The sequence below is a fragment of the Trachurus trachurus genome (genome assembly GCF_905171665.1).
Source record: "Trachurus trachurus genome assembly, chromosome: 24".
NCBI lineage: Eukaryota > Metazoa > Chordata > Actinopteri > Carangiformes > Carangidae > Trachurus > Trachurus trachurus.
The window spans coordinates 14,739,577-14,759,083 of NC_139910.1; the positions used below are offsets into that span (position 1 = coordinate 14,739,577).

General features: G+C 41.3%; 2 protein-coding genes across 2 annotated transcripts in view; one reads left to right on the plus strand and one right to left on the minus strand.

Moving 5' to 3' along the window:
* The window catches only part of usta (uronyl 2-sulfotransferase a), a 50,401-nt gene extending 44,731 nt beyond the window's left edge, over positions 1-5,670 (plus strand). Inside the window, exons 6-8 of the mRNA XM_084000546.1 lie at positions 3,122-3,219; positions 3,378-3,535; positions 3,660-5,670. Coding sequence (XP_083856672.1) covers positions 3,122-3,219; positions 3,378-3,535; positions 3,660-3,952 — 549 coding nt within the window. The 3' untranslated portion in view covers positions 3,953-5,670. The remainder of the gene's footprint in view (positions 1-3,121; positions 3,220-3,377; positions 3,536-3,659) is intronic.
* A 1,171-nt stretch (positions 5,671-6,841) lies between these two features.
* Positions 6,842-19,099, minus strand: slc22a16 (solute carrier family 22 member 16). The gene is made up of 8 exons (XM_084000987.1): positions 18,977-19,099; positions 17,409-17,885; positions 15,843-15,960; positions 13,867-14,428; positions 12,763-12,890; positions 9,229-9,338; positions 8,712-8,811; positions 6,842-8,539 (listed from the first exon to the last, which is right to left on the minus strand). The coding sequence occupies exons 1-8, from the start codon at positions 19,018-19,020 to the stop codon at positions 8,381-8,383; spliced, it is 1,698 nt and encodes a 565-aa protein (XP_083857113.1). The 5' UTR covers positions 19,021-19,099; the 3' UTR covers positions 6,842-8,380.
* Positions 19,100-19,507: the final 408 nt, after the last annotated feature.

The window sequence follows — 19,507 nt, forward strand, 5'->3', positions numbered from 1 at the left end:
AACCATGCCCGAGCACGCACTGACATTAGAAAGAGTGATGTGTTGTGTTCTGTCTGTCACAGTGTTGATCGCCTAAGGTGCAACCGACACGAGCTTGACAGGTGGCATCACTGGATGTTAGCAGAACAAGTGCATGTTGCTATATTTTTCTGTTGTTGTTCCGAAAAGTATTTATGCCAATTTTTATATGGATTTCTGTTTGTGTAATTTCTGGAAGCTATAGATCCTACCAATCTAATTAAATAATTAAATAAATGATTTTTTAGCAAATGATTACCATGACTGTAAGGTAACCACTCAGTTCAGTTCTCCTCAGTGCTACAAAGTTTTTTCTAACACCTTTCAGCTTATTGTTTTGGTTTCATGGCCCTGAAGTTTGCTGTTTGGTTCACTTTTACATGTTTCATGATTGTTTAGCTAATGGGTTGCAGCAGAGATTTGTTTTCTAGTTTATCCACAAAGTTCCAAGAGTCTCAGAATTGTTGGAGGCAAAAGAAAAGAGCAGTCAAAAGGAAACTGAATGTTGGATTTGAATTCATCAGGTGGCCTAAAACATGACTCCAAATGAATCATAATGTTGCTCCACAACTGTTGAATGTGCAACTGCTTACTAATATGTTCAAAAGGTTAACTTGGAAGGTGAAAATATGTCATTGTTGTTGTACAACTTGTTTTCAGATAGCCCCATTTGCCCCAAGAAATTTGAATTTGCAGGTTTAAATAAATAGGAGCTGACCGAGGTCGACTACTTCCGTGCTTGCAGATGGAAACCAACTCAAACTGTCCCATGGGAAAGGTTTACATCATCAATTACTCCTGATTTAATTCATGCACACAACCCATTCAGTGAAACGGGAGGCCGTTGTAGAGATTAGGGCCTTTTTTGCTACAGTTTCTGTGACTGCTCAGTTGGTCTAATCCACATTGAGAATAGAAACAATGAGGCTGAGTGTGCACACAGGAGCTCTCTTCGAAATACTAATGGGGCTTTGCAAAGAGACTACGTATTGTCTGTCCTCCGTTTGTGTGTGTGTATTTGATTGGGGCGTAGTGGTGTATAAATGAGTTGTGGCCGGATTCCCAGAGGTCCCCTAAATGTTGAGGCATAAGGGCCCTGTATCAAGTGTCGGAGCAAAGCGGAGGAGGGACTTCTTGGAAGTAAGCCATTTGGGTCAGGGAATGGCGTCACACGTGTCACTTCCTGTCCGCTTTTCTCACTTTCTTTGACTGTGGCCGTCACTTGTTTCTTCACACTTTTTCTGTTTCTAATTTGGCTTGTAATGATTTTCTTGGGAGCTTTAGTGCTGTGCTGCATTAGGCAGAAAAAAGGCAGTCGGGACGGGAGTCCATTCCCAGTGTCTGTGCGTCTGTTTATTGGCATGGCATGCGTAGAGTTTATGTGTGAAATGTACTGTAACTGTTGTATTTTACTCAGGGTATCTCTGCGTGTGGTTTATGGTTTCTCACATGGAATACGCTGCCAAAAATCTTTTTTATAGTATTTCTTGAGAAAAAGACTGTATACTGCGGTACAAAGAGATGCACACATAATTGATAACACCAGATGCACTAACAGTGCCGTTTTATGATGAATAATGAAACACAAGAAGAACAACAAATTGTTCTTGAAATCATGAATCAAAGAAGAGTGGGCCAGAACTTATCACAAGTCCGGACACGGCCCGTACGTTAACAATAGCACAATGGTGAACTGTTCTCCAAAGGTTCCTCTAGGGTTTTGTTGTGGTTTCTTTGAAGAGCTTTCCACTGGTTTGCTTCACTGATCACCAATACGTCCTGTTCTCCATGCAAAGTGCAGCTCACAGTAGTCAGTCATAAAGTTCAAACAAACCCTGCAGCCCCTCGATGAATCTGAGACACTATAGTACCAGTGCTCAGTCAGCTGCAAGGAAAGAATAACTGACCAAGTGCATGATGTACTGTATGTCGTCCCAGTCTATGTATAGAGACGTCTGTGCAGGCCCTCACACTCGCCCTGTCATCGCTGCCTCAACACAAGCAAGAAAAATCAAGGCATTTAAATAAGTCTTTACATCATCACGTTATTGTTAACATGCAGCCAAAAATACAACGGAACAAACTGACGAAAGGATAACAATGTGCTCACATACACGTGGTTTCTTGCCTTTAGTCCGTGTTTACACCCCTGTCAGTGAGGTGTTTTTTTACAGCTCAGGCACCAGATTCCCAGCGTTCACACGTAGGGCTCTTACATCTTGCTCTCAAAAAAAAGCAGTTGGCGTCCTCTGGGATGGTCTGGTCCTCTAGTCCTGTTTGACTCAACCTAATCTCTGTGATGGACCGTGCCGACTTCAGTGGTGGCTTTGACAAATTGCTCTGTTCAAATCAGCCGTTACCGACTTATCAGTGCATAAATCTAAAGAGCAAGCTTTGACGTAATCATTACACATTCAATTTGCTTCCACTTTTAGACCCCGCTCGCTTTCCTACACAGGCCTCTTTGCCTCATGCATGTCGCCTGGTGCTATCATATGTATATGAGCCCAAGCATGTGGCATACTGTATTATTTGTGTGTGTGTGTGAGTGTGTGAGTCATGCTTCGTGGAGTGTTTTGTTGCTCAGGACTTGTTGCCATCCATAAGACTTACGTCACCTGACATGGATTTGACTGCTGGTTCCACAGCACTCAGTGGCTGGCCAGCTTCACTCCTGCATGTGTGTTTTTAATCTTTCCTCCGTGCTTTTCTTTCCCTTCTTTCATTATTTAATAGCCACCACGTCCAGACAAAGTTCACAGCTCTCATTAGTTTTGTCTCCTTTAAACGCTTGAACATTAATCCATACGTTGGTTTGTGTTTCCTTATTTGGCATCTCAGCGTCTGAGAGCAGCTGAGGTGAGGAGGCAGAGCTTATCTTTGTGCACAGGATGTTGTTAGGCAAAGTACTTTGGCTCCTCAGATGATACCATCAAAGAGTTTGAGTTCAGAGAAGTGCTGGTAAAGAGCCCCCTCTAGTGGCAGAATCTAAGTATGACTGTTCTCTGTCAGATTCCTCTTTCCCCTGACTGGATAGAAAACTCAAAAATAAGGGTGTAATGTCTGTAATTTCATGGATTTTTATGTATTAATCTGTTTTCAGGATATCAACGTGTGCATTCTAGAGAATTACCCTGAGTGCTCCAATCCCAGAGTTTTCTACATCATTCCCTACTTCTGTGGACAGCATCCTCAGTGCAGGTAGCTACACATTTAAGTGGAATGACAAAGCAATTTTTCGCTTTGAGACACCGGAATACTTTGGTGTTGTGTCATGTCTCGTCTTCTAAGCCTTCTAAGCTGTGGCCTAAATTCATTTTTCAGTCTCTCACCTTCACTTTTCCTTCTCTCTCCACCAGAGAGCCAGGAGTATGGGCTTTGGAGAGGGCCAAACAGAATGTGCTGGAGAATTACCTCCTCGTAGGAATCCTGGAGGAGCTGGAGGATGTTCTGCTCCTGTTGGAGAGGCTCTTACCTCATTACTTTACTGGAGTACTCAACATTTACAAGAGCCCAGGTACACTCATGTCCCAAAAGTATCACATTGGTTGATGATTGAAAAGTTTGATTTTTCTAACTTTAAAATGTCTTGTTTCTTATCAAGCCACTGACTTCCTCCTTGTCTTCTTTTCTTCTTGCAGACTACAGGAAAATGGGGAACATGACAGGAACAGTGCGCAAACACACGCCCACTTTGGAGGCCCTGCAGGTGCTATACCATCGCATGCGCTATGAGTACGAGTTCTACAACTTCATCCGTGATCAGTTCCATCTCATGAAGAAAAAAATTGGCCTCAAGTCCGTCTCCCAAACCCCTGCCTATTCACCTGCTTTCCTACGGGAGCTGGCCCTCCGAACCCCAGAGCCTCTGGATGAAGATGAGGAACTGGACACAGACCTGGAGGATGCCAACAGCTGGCTGGTCCATCCCTAAGGGCATTTTCGATGAACAGCGGATATCGCCAAAAAAGCTGATTGGCAAGAATTGGCTGGAGAAAGCTGGAGGCAGCCTGAAGACATGGGGAGCGTTCCCTGTCTTTCAGCAATCCCAAGGAAAGTGAGGTGTGTTTAGGGGTGTGCGGATCCTGACGCTCGTGTTTTTCCGAGCTCTGTTTTCCATCTGCAATGGACTCCCAAAGACTAAATCACAACAGGCTCAGCACTGTGGACTATAGGGTTGAGTTATTGAAAGGACAAAATGCTATATTTAAAAATTGGGAAACCAAGGACAATGGGAAATAATGTTAAGCTCATTTTGCTCGACTCAAATTTGCTTTAATTTGAGCTTGTTTTTTGGGTTTAATTATGTAAAAAGAAACACACACAAAAATCTATCAATGCTGTAATCTCCAGGAGAGATTAGCGCAAGATGTGGACAGCTAAATGTGTTGGGAAATATTCTATATGTCGGCCGCTGGGATGTTTACTGTATGAGTGGACTTCAGAGACATTACCCAAAAGAGAGGATCCTATTTTAAGAAAGGATTAATGTCCTAAAAGCTGGAATGGAAATGGTATCCACAAATAAAAAAGTGCCAAAAGTCTTGTATGTATATTAGTCGTCCAGGACTGTTGTAAGTGCCAAACCTCGCTTAGAGTTCCAGTATCTGTGAGAGGAACTTCGGTGCACAGCTGGTACAGTTGTGGGACATAGTCAAGTCAGTTGTAATAGTATTGGTTTTTAACATATTTTTCTTTTGTCAGATATTATTAGGTATAAATGAGGGTAAACAGTGAGCACTCAATTATGAATTCAAAGAATTCCAACTATGTGTGCATGAATGATTGAGTTCGACCAAACCAGCAGTGTATTTTAGGATAGATGTATAACTTGGAACAGGTCATTAGTTGAGAATATAGGCTAATATAACAGTAAAAAGCATTTATGGAGCATTATTAGATTAATCCAAAGTTTAAAAGATTGAGCTTGCCAAATACCAGTGTTTCTACTGCAATGTATTACAAAACTGTATAAGTGTAGTGCACTTTTTTTTCTGAGGTGACTTTTACTGAACGTTCTGCAACAAATGGAGGGATTTGGTAAAAAAAACAAAAAAAAAACACAAAAAACAAACAAAGAAACTAATTTGCCTTTAATTTCAAATAGGATTATGTTACTGCTCAAGCGCTCATTTGGTCCTGTGTTCTCTCTGAATAATATCATGAAAGTGTGTGAAGTGTTACCAATCCCAACTAACACTAATTTTTAATTCTCTAGCAGCTATTCAGAGTGCATGTTTTTCATCACTCCTGTTGAAAAAAAAAGAAAAAAAATCATGCAGAGAACAGTAACCATAAGCTAATATGTGACTGTCGTCTACGTTTTTCACTTTACCATCCTAATCTCCATTGTCTGTACCTATTCTTTGTCCTGGTTTGTGTTCAGTGTTTCCTTTTTTGCCAATTTAATTTATTATTTTGTATTCATTTGCATTCCAGATAAGATTCTCAGGAAGGAAAAAAAAATGTTTAATAACTTGATGATTTGTACATTTGGTTTCTGGCGGCTATGAATCTATTCCTGGCATTTTAAAGGTGTCTTGAATGGGTTTATATCAACAGCTGAAAACTGGTTAACAACTAATGCAGTCCATCATTTTACAGCCTTCAAAATAAATGTCCTCTAACTATTGCAGCAAATGACTCTGCTTTACTTGAAGGTGGGTTGTTTCAGACAACTCTCTATCTACAAACGTCTTTAAATCTCCCATGCTGCCACACATATCAGTTCGACTGTGGAATTACCTTCCCAGCTCCAGTCTGAACAACACTGCCCAACGTTGCTGATATAAAAGAAAAAGATAGCGGTTATGTCACGTTTCACTCTCTGCTGTCTTTCCTGGTTACTTGCACTTGATCTGTCTGTCTGTCTTTAGGCTGAAGTTTCAATCTAATTTTAACAGATCATATAAATAAGACTTGCTAATTGACTTTACTCCAAATATTCATCAAACGGCATCAGTGCACAGATAATTGAGAGTAAAGTCAATGGCGATGGGCATTGCCACGATGTAACACAGGGTTAAAGACTGGAGTCACCGGAAAGTCAGCAGTGAAAAAAAGAATACATACTAATTAAAGAAAATATGTTAAATATGTTATATATTACAGGAATCAAAAAATTGTCTTTGATTTAAAAAAAAAAATCCCCCACTGGCATAGGAATTTGGCCAAATAGGTCCATAACTTACTGCCATTTGTTTTGTCTTACTATACACTGCCACGATTCACAGTATCTGATTGACACTAGTATATGTAGCTTGGTCCTTACTGTAACCCTAAAAACAGCCCTGTGTGGAAGTGAGTTCTCTTTCTAAAGGTGTCTTCAAGTCAAAAGTTCAGCTTGGCCCTTGGAGGGACAGAACAACAACAACAACACACACACACACACACACACTGAAGGCTGTCCAACACAGATTTCACTCCATAGTGTCCAACAACAACCACACACTACTTAGGGCAACAGTGTGGAAGTTCACATTAGGGGGCTGGCTGTTAAGGTTCAAGTGAAGTGCATTTCACACACACACACACACACACACACACACACACACACACACACACACACACACACATCTACAGAGAGTTATCTATTTCTAAGTTGAACACAGAGGATTTTTTCCTGTGCTGGGTGGTGCAGTGGGACCTCCTCTCCACTGGCAAATAGGAGACTGATGGTGTTAGAGGGCTGTTCCCACTTCCCAGACTTGCTCTGTTTTCCCAGTATGATAAAAATAGATTCCCTACTTTTCCAGCACCAGGTTGGACCTTCCAATTCCTTGTTTCAGTGGCCTGAGAGAGGGAGAGAACAGTTTCACCTCAGTGTTGGCAATCTTGTTTATTTTGCCATAATGAAATAAAAATAACACAGACAAAACAACTTTTTATACAAAAAGAAATCCATACTGTTGATTGTAAAATTGTTCAGAACTGAATGCTGAACCTGAGTACGTTCATCACCTAGTGATCAAATGTCATCACTGTTAGAAACCCAGTTGATTGTCGTGATTTTTTTTTTTTTTTTTTTGTTCTCCTTCAGATTACAACAAAACACAATGAGGAAACAAACAAACACAAATGCTAGTAGTGTACTACAATATTCAAAGCAGGTGAACACAACTGTTGCTGTACTTTTGTGGTTCATCCCTGTCTTTGGTCCAAACATCTGGAGGTCACACCTTGACTCACAGTATTGCAGGGCTGCATAATTTTCCTTCAATATGCTCAGCATCTAGACTTCATACCTGGTATATGCACCAAGAAATCTATGACATCAACTTAGACACATGTACACACATACATAACATTATATAACACACTTAACACTCAGCATTGACATCTTAACCAAGATGGAATTGAGGATTATATCAAACAGTGTAAAATTCAAAAATACCTTCAAAATGACAGTTTCACAGTGATATCTAAAACTGGATGACCTGAGATTAAAAAGGTGAATTTAAAATCAAGAATAAGGCACCTCCTTCATGTCAGAATAATACATGCAATTGTTTGGACATTGGTTATCTAGCAATACAATATATGTGTAAAACAGCCAAGACACAGCCATGATTTGCACTTATCATGAGGTAACTGAATCACAGTGCATAATTACGATGACTTCTTTGCTTTACAGGAACTCTTATTTTTGTAGTTTTGCTCACTGGTCCTATCAATAATATTAACACAGTGCTCACCACAGTAGGCTGAAATCAGGGAAGTCCGAGAAGAAAAGAAAGAAGAAAGAAGTCCAGTTGGGAAAGAAACACTACTGGACAGATGATAGGATAAAACAAACCCTCAATTAAGCCTGAATTAAACACAATCTTCCTGTTTAAGTTTTACACACAAGTTTCAAAGTGTAGATAAAGCTAAGCTGCTGTTGGCTTGTTTACAGCCTGTCTGCTTACTATTCTGACTGTTACTGTTCTTTTGGTGAGTACAGAGTTATCACAATGTAATAGAAACAATGAACAAAACTACCAAAATAAGACTGAAATTGTCATTAACTGAAATGATCCTTTCATATCCTTCATGTTTCCATGGACACAGAAGTTATGCAGGCACACACACATACACACACACAAAGGGAGAGAGAGAGGGAGAGACAGACAGACAGAGAGACAAAGAGAGAGAGGCTACACTGGTGGTCAGTTTCAGAAGAAAATATCAGCACAAACGTCATTTCAAGAACTACGATAAAAGCTTGTTCTTTTCTCAGTCTTCTTCCAAACGATCTAATAAATCAATGGCGTTATTGTTTCATCATCTCCTCTCTCTCTCTCTCTCTCTCTTCCTTCCACTCTGTTTTTTCCAAAGCTTCTTTCAGAGTGTCTGGCTCTCTGATTTTCCAGCAGTGTGCAGCTCAGGCCTTGGCTTCATGTTGGTTCATCTCCAGTCCGTCCTGTTTTTTGCGTCCCAGAGCTTCCGCCTCCTCCAGGGTGGTTGTTAGAGGTTTGCCCAGAGTCTCAGGCAACAGCATAGTCAGCACCCCGATGATGAAAGCCAGGATTCCAACAATGAGCTGCACAGCGGTCATGATGAAAGGAAAAAAGAATGAATTTGCTAGAATTTATTATCTTAACCTTGTTGATAAACTCTGGTGTGCTAAGCTGACAGGATGGAGAAGGTGAAAACAAATAACTACACATTCAATAACAACAGTTGAACTAGCCAAGAGAAAAGGTGTAGTATACCTGAGGCAGATAAACCCAGACATCGGCCAGATACACACAGAAGGGGGCCACCACACTGCCAACACGGCACATCATACTGCCACTACCTACTGCCAGAGACCTGATGGGAGATCATGCACAAGGTCAGTGATATTAGAGAGAACAGATTCACTGACATCAGGGTACAGACATAAGGCCTTCCACCACCAAAATAAAACACCAACATTACTTTTTGATCAAAAAGTGAATCATATCTGCAGCTATGCATAAAACACTGTTTGTACTGCCAGTTAGTCAAACATGTTCCTTGATTTTTCTGTTTCCATTCATAAAAATATACTGAAAATGTGCATTCAGCCACTTAAATAATGCTTCAGAGCTGTAAAAGGACTGAAAACAAAAATACATTAAAATGTAAATAAAATTATGCTTTAATCTGTGTAGGCATGAATGTGTGTGAGCAAACTACTACAGTTTAACAGGCTACAGCTTGTTTAAACATATGTGATCGGTATGTTTTGATTCAGTCTGTTCTTACCTGATGATGGTTGGATAGAGCTCACAGGTGTACAGATAGATGAGACCAAAGGCAATGGCAATGGCAAACTTCCCAATCATACAAAGAGCAACAGCCAGTGCCTCGATGTCCTGTGGAGACGGGGTGGGAGGGTTAGAAAGGAGCACAACAGTCATTTTGTCCAGATGGAAGAACAATCTGATATCATAGCCAATGTCAGTATTCATTTGACCTTTGACCTGCAGACTTTTCATCAGACCACTGCCACTGTTAATAGTCCAGCTTCAAACACGAGACTCTTGCAGCACTCTATGGGTGAAGTGAAGTTCATGCTGATTCAAATCACATTTTCTAATAAACTGATCTAATAAACTGAAGGGATGAGGACTCCCTCAGTCACTCACTTTTGATTTGCCTCATTATTAAACTTTGCAGCAAGGGAGCCACTTAAATAAATCTATATATAATCATTGCACTCTGCATACAGACACAATATTGAGGAGTGGGAATTTTTATATTGTACATATTTCACCTGTGTTTATTTATTTTTTTAAAGTATATTTTTGGGGCTTTTTTGCCTTTAATCGATAGTATAGCTGAGAGAGACAGAAAATGGGAGGCAGAGAGAGGGGGAATGACATGCAGCAAATGGCCATCTGAGTCAGGATTCGATACAGGGCCGGCTGAGGCCAGGACTACAGCCTCTGCATATGGGGCGCCTGCTCTACCAACTGAGCTAAACCACACCTCGTGTTTCATGTGTTTCATCAGCACATGGACCAAAAGTTGATTTTCTGGAGCGGCGTACAGCTCAGTGGGTTGAGCAGGTGCCCCATATGCATACACTCCTCGCTGCTCCGGTTTGAATCCCGAATCTGGTGGCCCTTTGCTGCATGTCATTCCCCCCTTCTCTGCCTCCCCATTTCCTGTCTCTCTCAACTGTTCTATCAATTAAAGGCAAAAAAAAGCCCAAAAATATACTTAAAAAAATGTAAAGATGTAATCGCAGGAGCTGTGCGGCTTCTTTTACCACCAGAACTACAACTCAGCCTGTTGCTGTGATGCAATAGTCCCAGACACCCTAACACCCCGGCCACGACTGACAATGTTAAAGATACACACAGACGGAGGAGGGGGGGCTGTGTGAGGTGATCCCATCCACATGGGCTATTTTTAAACTACTGGCCTGAAACCAAACCAAGCCTTATTTTTAGGCTGCTCTGGAAGTGAAGGTCTTTGTTATTTAGCCCTGTAATATATTAATTTGTTTATTACATATTTTTGCAGTTAGTCAGTCACTGCTGTGGTGCGTTTGCATGGTAGAAAAAGTATGTGGCCACATATGTGACACACACGGCGCTGTGTGCTTGGGGGGAAAAAAAAGAAATGATTTCTTGGCGCCTGTGAATCATGTCCAGATGCCAGATCTGGCGGAAAGCTATATCATGTGTCACTAGAGTGTAGTGCTTAGAAAACTGTACAGTGGTTTAATATGGGCAAAATACAGATAGGGAAAAAGTAAAGCAGCTGAAATGAATATAAATGTTAGGCTTTAGAGTGCTAAGACTGTAACTCCCTGACTAATGCAGTGCAGTGCCAGTACATAGACAAACACAGCATTCATAAGTAAAAACACTCAGAGCAGCCATGATAAAAAACACACTTTCTAAGACATTGGAGACTGACTGAAGCTTTGACTGTTGGACTTAGAAACAGCAGCTTTACAAATCTTCAGAATATATAAGGAAACACACTTTACATGTGTGGAAAGAAACCCCAGAGCCAGAGAACAGAAGTGCACATTGTGCACACAGGGGACAAATCGAATCTGAACACTGACAGCATGAGAAGCTGAGTGAACCCCTCCCTAAAAGCGGTGACAAACCTGAGAACAGAAATACAAGCTTGAGTTTGTTTTTACACTTCTGTCTGTGTACGGACCAAGGAAACCAGAGATTATGTGTTAATCGAGCTGGAGGTAGGTGGATCTTGTTACCTTTGGACAGAGGCTAGCTGGCTGTTTTTCTCACATCAACCATCCAGGCTACAGACAGAGTGTGTGTTGTCTGTAGGTGCTGTCACTTAGAAACTGTCACCAAAACAAGTTAGTGCACAGAACACTACTTCGACTGCTTCTCCTCTCTCACAGATTTAGATTAGAGAAGGTGGCATGTTTACCGAGGGAAGATATACAGACGCGTCCATGCCGTTTACCAAAGAAAAGTTACATACTGTATGCTCTGGTAAGTGGAATAGTGTGAAGTCAGCAGAGAGTTTTAGATTGTGTTTTTCTGTGGAGGCTGCGGATATTACTGCAGTGACACAATCTCCACTGTTTCCACTGTCTGTGCGCGGTTGTTTTTCATGTCTCACTTGTTGACCGCTCTGTTCGGAAAGGCTTTCAAGGTCGAAGGTCATATTTACTTGGACATTAAGTACCAGCTGTTTGCCAAACCAGCCATAAGCAGTACTAATTTGGGTCACTCAAAACACACACACACACACACCCCACACACACACATTGGGAGCCGAGTGTGTGTCATATATCAGGGCTCAACAGTGAAAGTGGTCCAACTGCCCAGGGCCATGTCAGGACAGGACAATGAACTCCTGATTGTGCCAAGGCAGAAAATACTTAAGAAATATTAGCATTCTGTTTATGGCTTTCCCCTGACAGATGACAACTTGTAGGCCTTGTTGACAGTAGAGTCATTCTGACCTATTAAGCTTGGGTGATCTGATCACAAGTGGAGAACCATGAGCACATCAGTTCACACCTGGCATTACAGTATGTCTATGGTGACCATTTGTGACTTGATTTGAATTCCTCACTTTAATTCAAAACAAATATTATGTTGTTGTTGTTGTTGTAAGATAGAGAGAGAAAGAAAGAGTTTGAGAAAATCACTGAACTGAGGTCTAGAGTGAAATGGTTGTTTCAAAATAGCAGGATATTTTCAGGTTAGTACAAAACTGTGCTGTGACTAATGGCTGTGACGGTGGCAGAAGACATTGGTTGAATAGCAGTCTGTCATGGTGGACTATGGTGCATCTATGTCCACACTGTTCATAAATCAGTGGCCCAAACTACATCAGAATGTGGTCTGAGCGATTGGATTTTAGATGCGTCATTAATGGGTGCGCTAACGCCTGTACTTAGAGCTGTCCACTTCTGATCAAATTAGATATTTGTCAATTTCAGGTCTGGACTGGACCACTGTCACCTGTGTTAGACATCAGCAGCATGTGAGAATAAGATAAAACAAGCACCTAATGAAAATTGCTTGCATTGATTATGTAGCAGGTTCCTCTAAAGTTGAGACAAATAGGTGCAAAAAGTTTGAGACAGAATTCTTACTACAATATTGTGAATTTTTTTTACAGGGTCACTAAAAATTGTGCAGACCTCAGTAGTTTTATAAGGCCAAATAAATAATAGTGGTTACTCATCTAAGGCTGCATTGTAAATTATGACTGAAAGCACTGCTTATATTTTATAAACATACACACACTTTTCCCTTCTCACACTTAGGCACACACACTCTTTGTACGTACAGCAGGCACTACAATGATGAGCATACAAGCTACTCCGGCCAGGAGCAGAGCGGGGGCACAGGTCTTTTTCCGTCCAATCCGGTCCATTGCAAAACAGCCAACCAGATATGAGGGGAGCTCCACTGCGCCTGGAAACAGCCAATCAGAGCAGCTCTCAGTCTGAGGTTATCGTGGCCCTGACACACTTACACTGTGATATTCTATCTATGGGGTACCTAAATAACCAGTATCTGAAATGCTAGCAAAGCTCAACTTCCTAAATGTGCTCTGCGGTATGTTTCCATAGGAAATAAGCAGAAATGGATGGAGGAACAGGAGGTTAAAGGAAGCACGTTATCAGCATCTTCTGTTCAGTTTAAAGAGGACAGGGGTCACAGTACAGTTAATGTAAATATATCAAAACAAGCATATAATCTGTTGAAATGTCATTACCAGGCATTTACAGCACCAATGTGGAATTTCTCATGCAAATTCTAATTCACAGGCTTTCAAAATAGCATTGCATTTTGTTTAGCAAAAAATGTTTATTACGGTGAAAATCTGATTTTCTTAATTAGATTTTAAAAAAAGCAACAGAAAAACCTTTTAGTTGGCAGGCAAGAGATGTAGCTGTTTCTATGTTTTCCAAAAACAGTGCAGTAAGCAAAGCCACGTTGGTGAACAGCAAATGCCTTTTCAATGACAAAATATCCTCCTAGGTGATATACGACCCAAGATTATTGCGATATTTGATAATTCACAGCACTGGAGTCATCGCAAAGATTCTCCAGATGTTTTTTAATTTTATTCTGCCTGATTTGATAAACAGGGCAGGGATAAGCTCAGGACTAATGACCCAAATTGTTTACATGGGAAAAGGTAGATCTGTTATTAGTTTAAAGAGGCTACATAAAGAATCTCAAGCCTCACTGCACACAACACACACACACACACACACACACACACACTGAAACAGATGGGAATAAAAAAGCACTAAGAGGTTCAACAGTTGTCAAACATGAAGGTTCACAAACACAAAGGTAATAACACTTGGCTGACCTCGGCGGGATGTGTTATACTTTTGCAATAGTATAACGCACACCCCCTTATTAGGCAATCACTTACCAGCAAGGAAGAGGTTAATGTATTGGTTTCCACCTAGGTTGACTGAGCCTAAAGAGAAGACATAGTAGCCCAAGCTGCCGATGAACCAGATGGCCCACACTGTGCACGTTCGACCCGTCATCCTCCAGCTTCCAAACAGATCCAGAATGGACAGCTTCTTCTCAGTCTGCGATGGCCGCCCCTCCGCCTCCTGCTCCAGCAGAGCTTTGCCATTTTCCCTCTCCTCTGGCTCCATTAGGTCCTCCGCCTTCAGCCTGCTCTCGAGGCCATTGAAGCGGGCGATGGCATCCAGCAGAGTCTGAGTGTCCTTGTAACGGCCCTTGGCCATCAAGTAAAAGGGCGTCTCGGGGAACTTCCAGCAGAAGAACAAGAACGGCGAGGTGCATGTGGAGAGGATGATCTGGTAGATCCACCAGACCCGCACCAGGTAACCAGTCAGAGCCACCACCATGATGCCCACGGCGAAGGCTGCGTGCACATGCATTGAGGTCCACGTGCGTACCTTGATGCCAGTGAATTCGGTAACATAGACAAACACCACCACGAGGTAGCCACTGGACACCTGCCGAGAACAAACAGGGGAAGGAAGACAGCGAATAGTTAAATCTATAGGCACTTTATGTCACTATTGTTAGCTCAGAATGCACTGTGGTTAAGTGTTTAAGGATTTAAAGGCATTTCTTATTTCTAGGCAACATATGTGCAGCAGTTGTAACAGAACAGAAACAACATGTGGCAACTAGAATGAAAGAGCATGGATAAATGTGATCAATTATTAATTTAACTCTCCCTCTTGGCTTTTTATCCTTTTAAACATAGTTTAAATTGGCCACTACTGTATGCTCCAATATAATATACAGTATGATAAAGAAGGAAGGAAGGTTAATATTTACAGTAGTTATATCTGCAAATTAGAGGTATATATGTTTTTAACCTACTCAAAAAGATAACTCTCAATTATAGTGCAATAAATGTGGCAGTAATTGGCCACTGCTTTTAAAACGAATATGCACTGTGTTAAGTGTGACTGAACGGTACGAGCCTGCACTGTCTGAGAGTTTGACTCTGTGAAAAACAACAGCTGTAGCTGAGGAGGACTGGAGGGGGATGGTAGAAGACGTAGCGGAGGGAAACAGTGGGCAGACTGTAGTAGGGGATCTTTACTGCCATGTGGGCTTGTAACCGTAATGACTCCCTTCCTTTGCCTTGTAAACATGTTCTTTAATGCAGATAAATGGACTACACAAAGACACCCTGAAGATACTCGGTTTGCCCGTTTTCCTGTTTACTTTCATGATAGTGATGTTTTTTTTGTTTGTTTTGTTTATGGTTGCTGCAGCTGAGTCGGGATCTTACGGGATCACGGGATCTTATTTAATTTGTAAAATGTTGCTCACATTTTAGGTGTTTTCCCACAGACCTGAGCAAAAACATCAACTGAATTAATGACGTACTGGACACACATACGTATCTATGCCTGACATACAGTGAATTAGATCCTGATCTTTAGAGCTTCATAAATTTCTATATTCATATTATATACAGCCGGAGCAATCATTGTGCTTTAGCTTGTTGCATGTTTGGCTTGACTGCAATAACAGAAAGGGGGCGTAATATGTTCCTAGAGACCATTAACAACTGGCTGAGAGATTATTTTGTAGAGGAATATTTAGAAACTGGATACACAGTGTTCTCCTTGACAGAGAGAAGGTAGAAAATGAGGCACCTCCCTTGTCCTGTGTTAGCATTTGCAAAAGTCCAAAATGCATGACTTCATAACAGAAACTTTCAAAATGATAATATTTTTAGACTGACATTAGTGTCTTGAAAGATCTTTGCAAAATGTACTTTCATAATTGATTGCTTTTTAAAGGCCATGCTACTTAAATTGCCATTCCCTAAATGGCACAAAAGAAAACAGACACACCTCCATACACAATACAGAAGCGCACACATGCGACAAATGTTGAACTCACCATGGCAAGGAGGAAGCGAAGCACCACAAAGAGATAGTAGTTTCCAGAAAATGCTACAGCCACCCCGAGTGCAAACTGGCAGAGACTGGTGATCATCAAAATCCTCACACGACCAACTCTGGAAGAGAGACACATAAAGGTAGAGACAGAGAGGGAGAGGGGAGACAGAGTGAGAGAGATATATAAGAGAAGACAGAGAAAAAAGTAATTGAGTTTACATGTTCAGGTGAGATATACATTTGCAAAACAGGGAATCACTCAATTGCACAGTCAGCAAGGAGAATATTTAATGTTGGGATAAAGGGAAGTACTTAAGTTCCAAGACATGTGAAGATCTGCACCAAAAATAAGTGAACTGCAAGGCTGCAAGGGGTGTTTGATTATTTTAATTCTAACTCAATCTGCCAACCACATTTTCAATTAATGATGGATTATCAACAACTAGAACAGCTAAGTAAAGGCAGCACTTACAGTACATGTCCAACTGGTGAAGTAATTATGATGTTAAACTGTCTAAGTTTGACTGACTGAGGTTTCATTTCAGATCTGCAACAGTTAAACCTGTACAACATCCAACATCAATATCATCCAGGTCCCTACGGAACATATTTCTTTTCCTTTAATATGGGAGAGATGCTCAGTGTAATTCACTGGCAGGCATTAATTCAGGTCATGGTCATCCAAGAGGGGTTGAATCAAGGGCAGCTGGACTTGGTTTTAGACCAGCTGCTCTTGGATCATCGCCAGCCAAACTTGACCTCATAATGTGAGCCATGGGTGCCAAGTCTCAGACAGTGCCCACACCAGCAAAACCATTCAACCATGGGCCATTGGGAAGAAGTGCATAGGTAAAACGCATCAAAATAATGATTAACTCATCTAAAATAACTACTGCCATCAGCACTTAATCCTAACCTCCTCTATCTGAACTGTTTCTGAACGGAGATCCATAATAAGAGATAGCTGGACAGACATCAAAGCAAGTGCACCCTTGACTCTGACCTCATCAGGTAAAAGTCCTACTCTGACAAAATGCTGACCACCCAGGTTCAGTCTTAGCTGGCTGCTGCTGGGCCAGAACACCTGATCTACCTGATGACACTGTCTTTCTCCCTATCTTTCTCTAACTTAACATCACTCCAGTCATCCACATAATCCATCCACCTTTGTCCAGCCACTTCTATTGTCACTCTCTCACCACGTTCCCTTTCCTACACCTCAATGCTTACAGTATGACGCATGCTTGTCCATTCAATGGGAGTGCATTCAATCCTCAGCTCACACACTTGTCACTAAGCATGAGAGAAAACAGCGGCATGTTTAAGGTCTAGGCAGAGGTGGGATGGCAGAGGCAGAGGTGGGGATGTAAATTAGCCACTTGGCTACAATCCCACATATTTACATGTCAATGTCCATCAATATGTACTGTTCCCATTTTTTTTAAATAAATAAATCTGAAATCTAAAATATGAAGTGCAAACATGTCTCCTGAATTTATATCTACATGTTTACAGGATTGAAAAAGGCAGACTCTTGTTTCCACAGATGAAGTGGCGAAATGCTTACCTGTCAGCAATGTCCCCGAACACCAGCGCTCCAATCAGCACTCCCAGCATGAAGGTGGGCTGGCACAGCTTGGCCAGCCACTCTCTCTCACATACCAAGTCCCAGTCCGTCACAATACTTTGTTGGACCTCAGAGTGGTCGTAAAGAAAGTTTCCACCACAGGCTTTCACCGTTTTGTTGCCATAAAATTCATATGCAAAGTCTTGGGGGTCAATGCGCAGGGCGCATCGGCACCGACTCAACTCCCACTGCTCCCCCGCAGACGTCCTCACTACTAAAGGCCCCTTCCCTACTTTGAAGATGGGCAGGAATTCTTCTAGGCTTGTTCCTGTCAGGTTATCAAACAGGACATCAGTGATGTTGCCAGGCACGCTGGACACAAAGTTTGGAGTATCCACCAGGAAAACAGAGGCAAGGTAGTGGATCCCACAGGCTACTGCCTGGAAGACTGCTGCAAAATACAGACATGCCTGATATCTGGAGAGAAAGAAAAAAACATTTAAAATATGCTGCATTTAATATTACACATGTGTTGTGGCCTTTGAATTGTGATGAAGACAATGCTTTATTCAAAAAACTAGTGTAGATTAATGATGCCATTAGTGTGTTCTTAGACAAGTTGGACTGCGCTTTGAGCATTTGAAATGATCTCATCCATTTATTAATTCCTTATGTTTTGTTTTGTTTGTTTGTCAGTAGAATAAGGCTCAGCAAAAACGACTGAACCTATTTGCACCAAACTTGGTGGAGGGATGGGGCATGGTCCAGGGAAGAGCCTATTACTATAGCTGTAGATCTTGTTAAAGGGGCAGTTCCTAATATTTTAAAACTATTTTAATCATTAAACTGACTGTGTATGTAATTTTCTATTATTCTCTTTAGTGTGACTTTGTTGTGTTCTACGGAATATCTACCAAAACACTGTCTTGCACAGAAATGCAAAATACAACTGTAACTAACCACATGGTCAGAAAAAACGTGGTGGAATCAGCCAAGAGAGAATTCATTATGTAAAAGAGAAGAATGCCTGTAAAACATATCCATTCAGCATGTGCCTTTATAAACCACTGAGATGAAATCAATGGAGACTTTTAAAAAATGCATTATTCTAAGAGAGGTAAGCCTAAACTTAAAACAGAAAAGCAGGGATTTTTTAAAGCTTATTTGTAACCTTTTAGAAAACTTCAAGATATGAGACAAATACATTTACCTTGCATATCAAATAAGGCGATTCCTGTGTTTTGTAATTTTTTTTTCTTCAGAAAATCATCAGAGGAGCACTGACTCAAGATTTGTTCCAAAAATAAACATTTATCTTTGTGATTAAATAAGTGTCGAAACTATAACTGCGCACAATAAACTATAACCGGGAGGATCCCTCTTGTTGTTCATAGTATTTGAATCATGGAATAAAAATAGCTTGGGTCGTTGAGAGGCCAGTGGTCAAAACTTCACTTACACCAACTGGATATTGATGATACCACAGAAAACACAACTCGAACTCGAACAAAAGGAGTAAGTGCCAACTCCACATGGCTGGAGGGGAGTAGGAAATGTTTCTGTCTTACCTCTTGAAATGTCCGAGCTCGTCGAATATTCTTTCTACGGTCATTTTCCTGACAGCGGCTCTGAGCGTCTTTCTCTCCCTCTGTCCTGGCGTCCAGCGGATCCTCAAGTCCTTAAGTGAGGCTTTCACGGAGCAGAGGGAGGGTGGGAGGGGCGGAAGGTCTCACATAGTCTACACGTACACACACACACACACACGAACGCACGCACGCACACACACTTTCAACCGGTTAAAATCAGGGGCTGGAAAAGTAGTCTCTTTCACTGCAGACGATGTTATTTTGGAAAGTCACAGGAAAGGGGCCCAATAAACATCTTACAAGTTGTGATCTTCTCCTGCCTCTTAGATCAAGGTGGACTTCATTGATCAATGTGCTTAATGTTCTCTGACAGGAAATTGCCCATCTTCTCGTGATAAATGTGCCTTTGATTATATCACTGTATTGATTTTTATCATCATTATACAATGAATTAATCATGTCAAGTGGTTTTCGAAGTGAAAAGCCAGGTCGGAATGACCCCCCCCCCCCCAC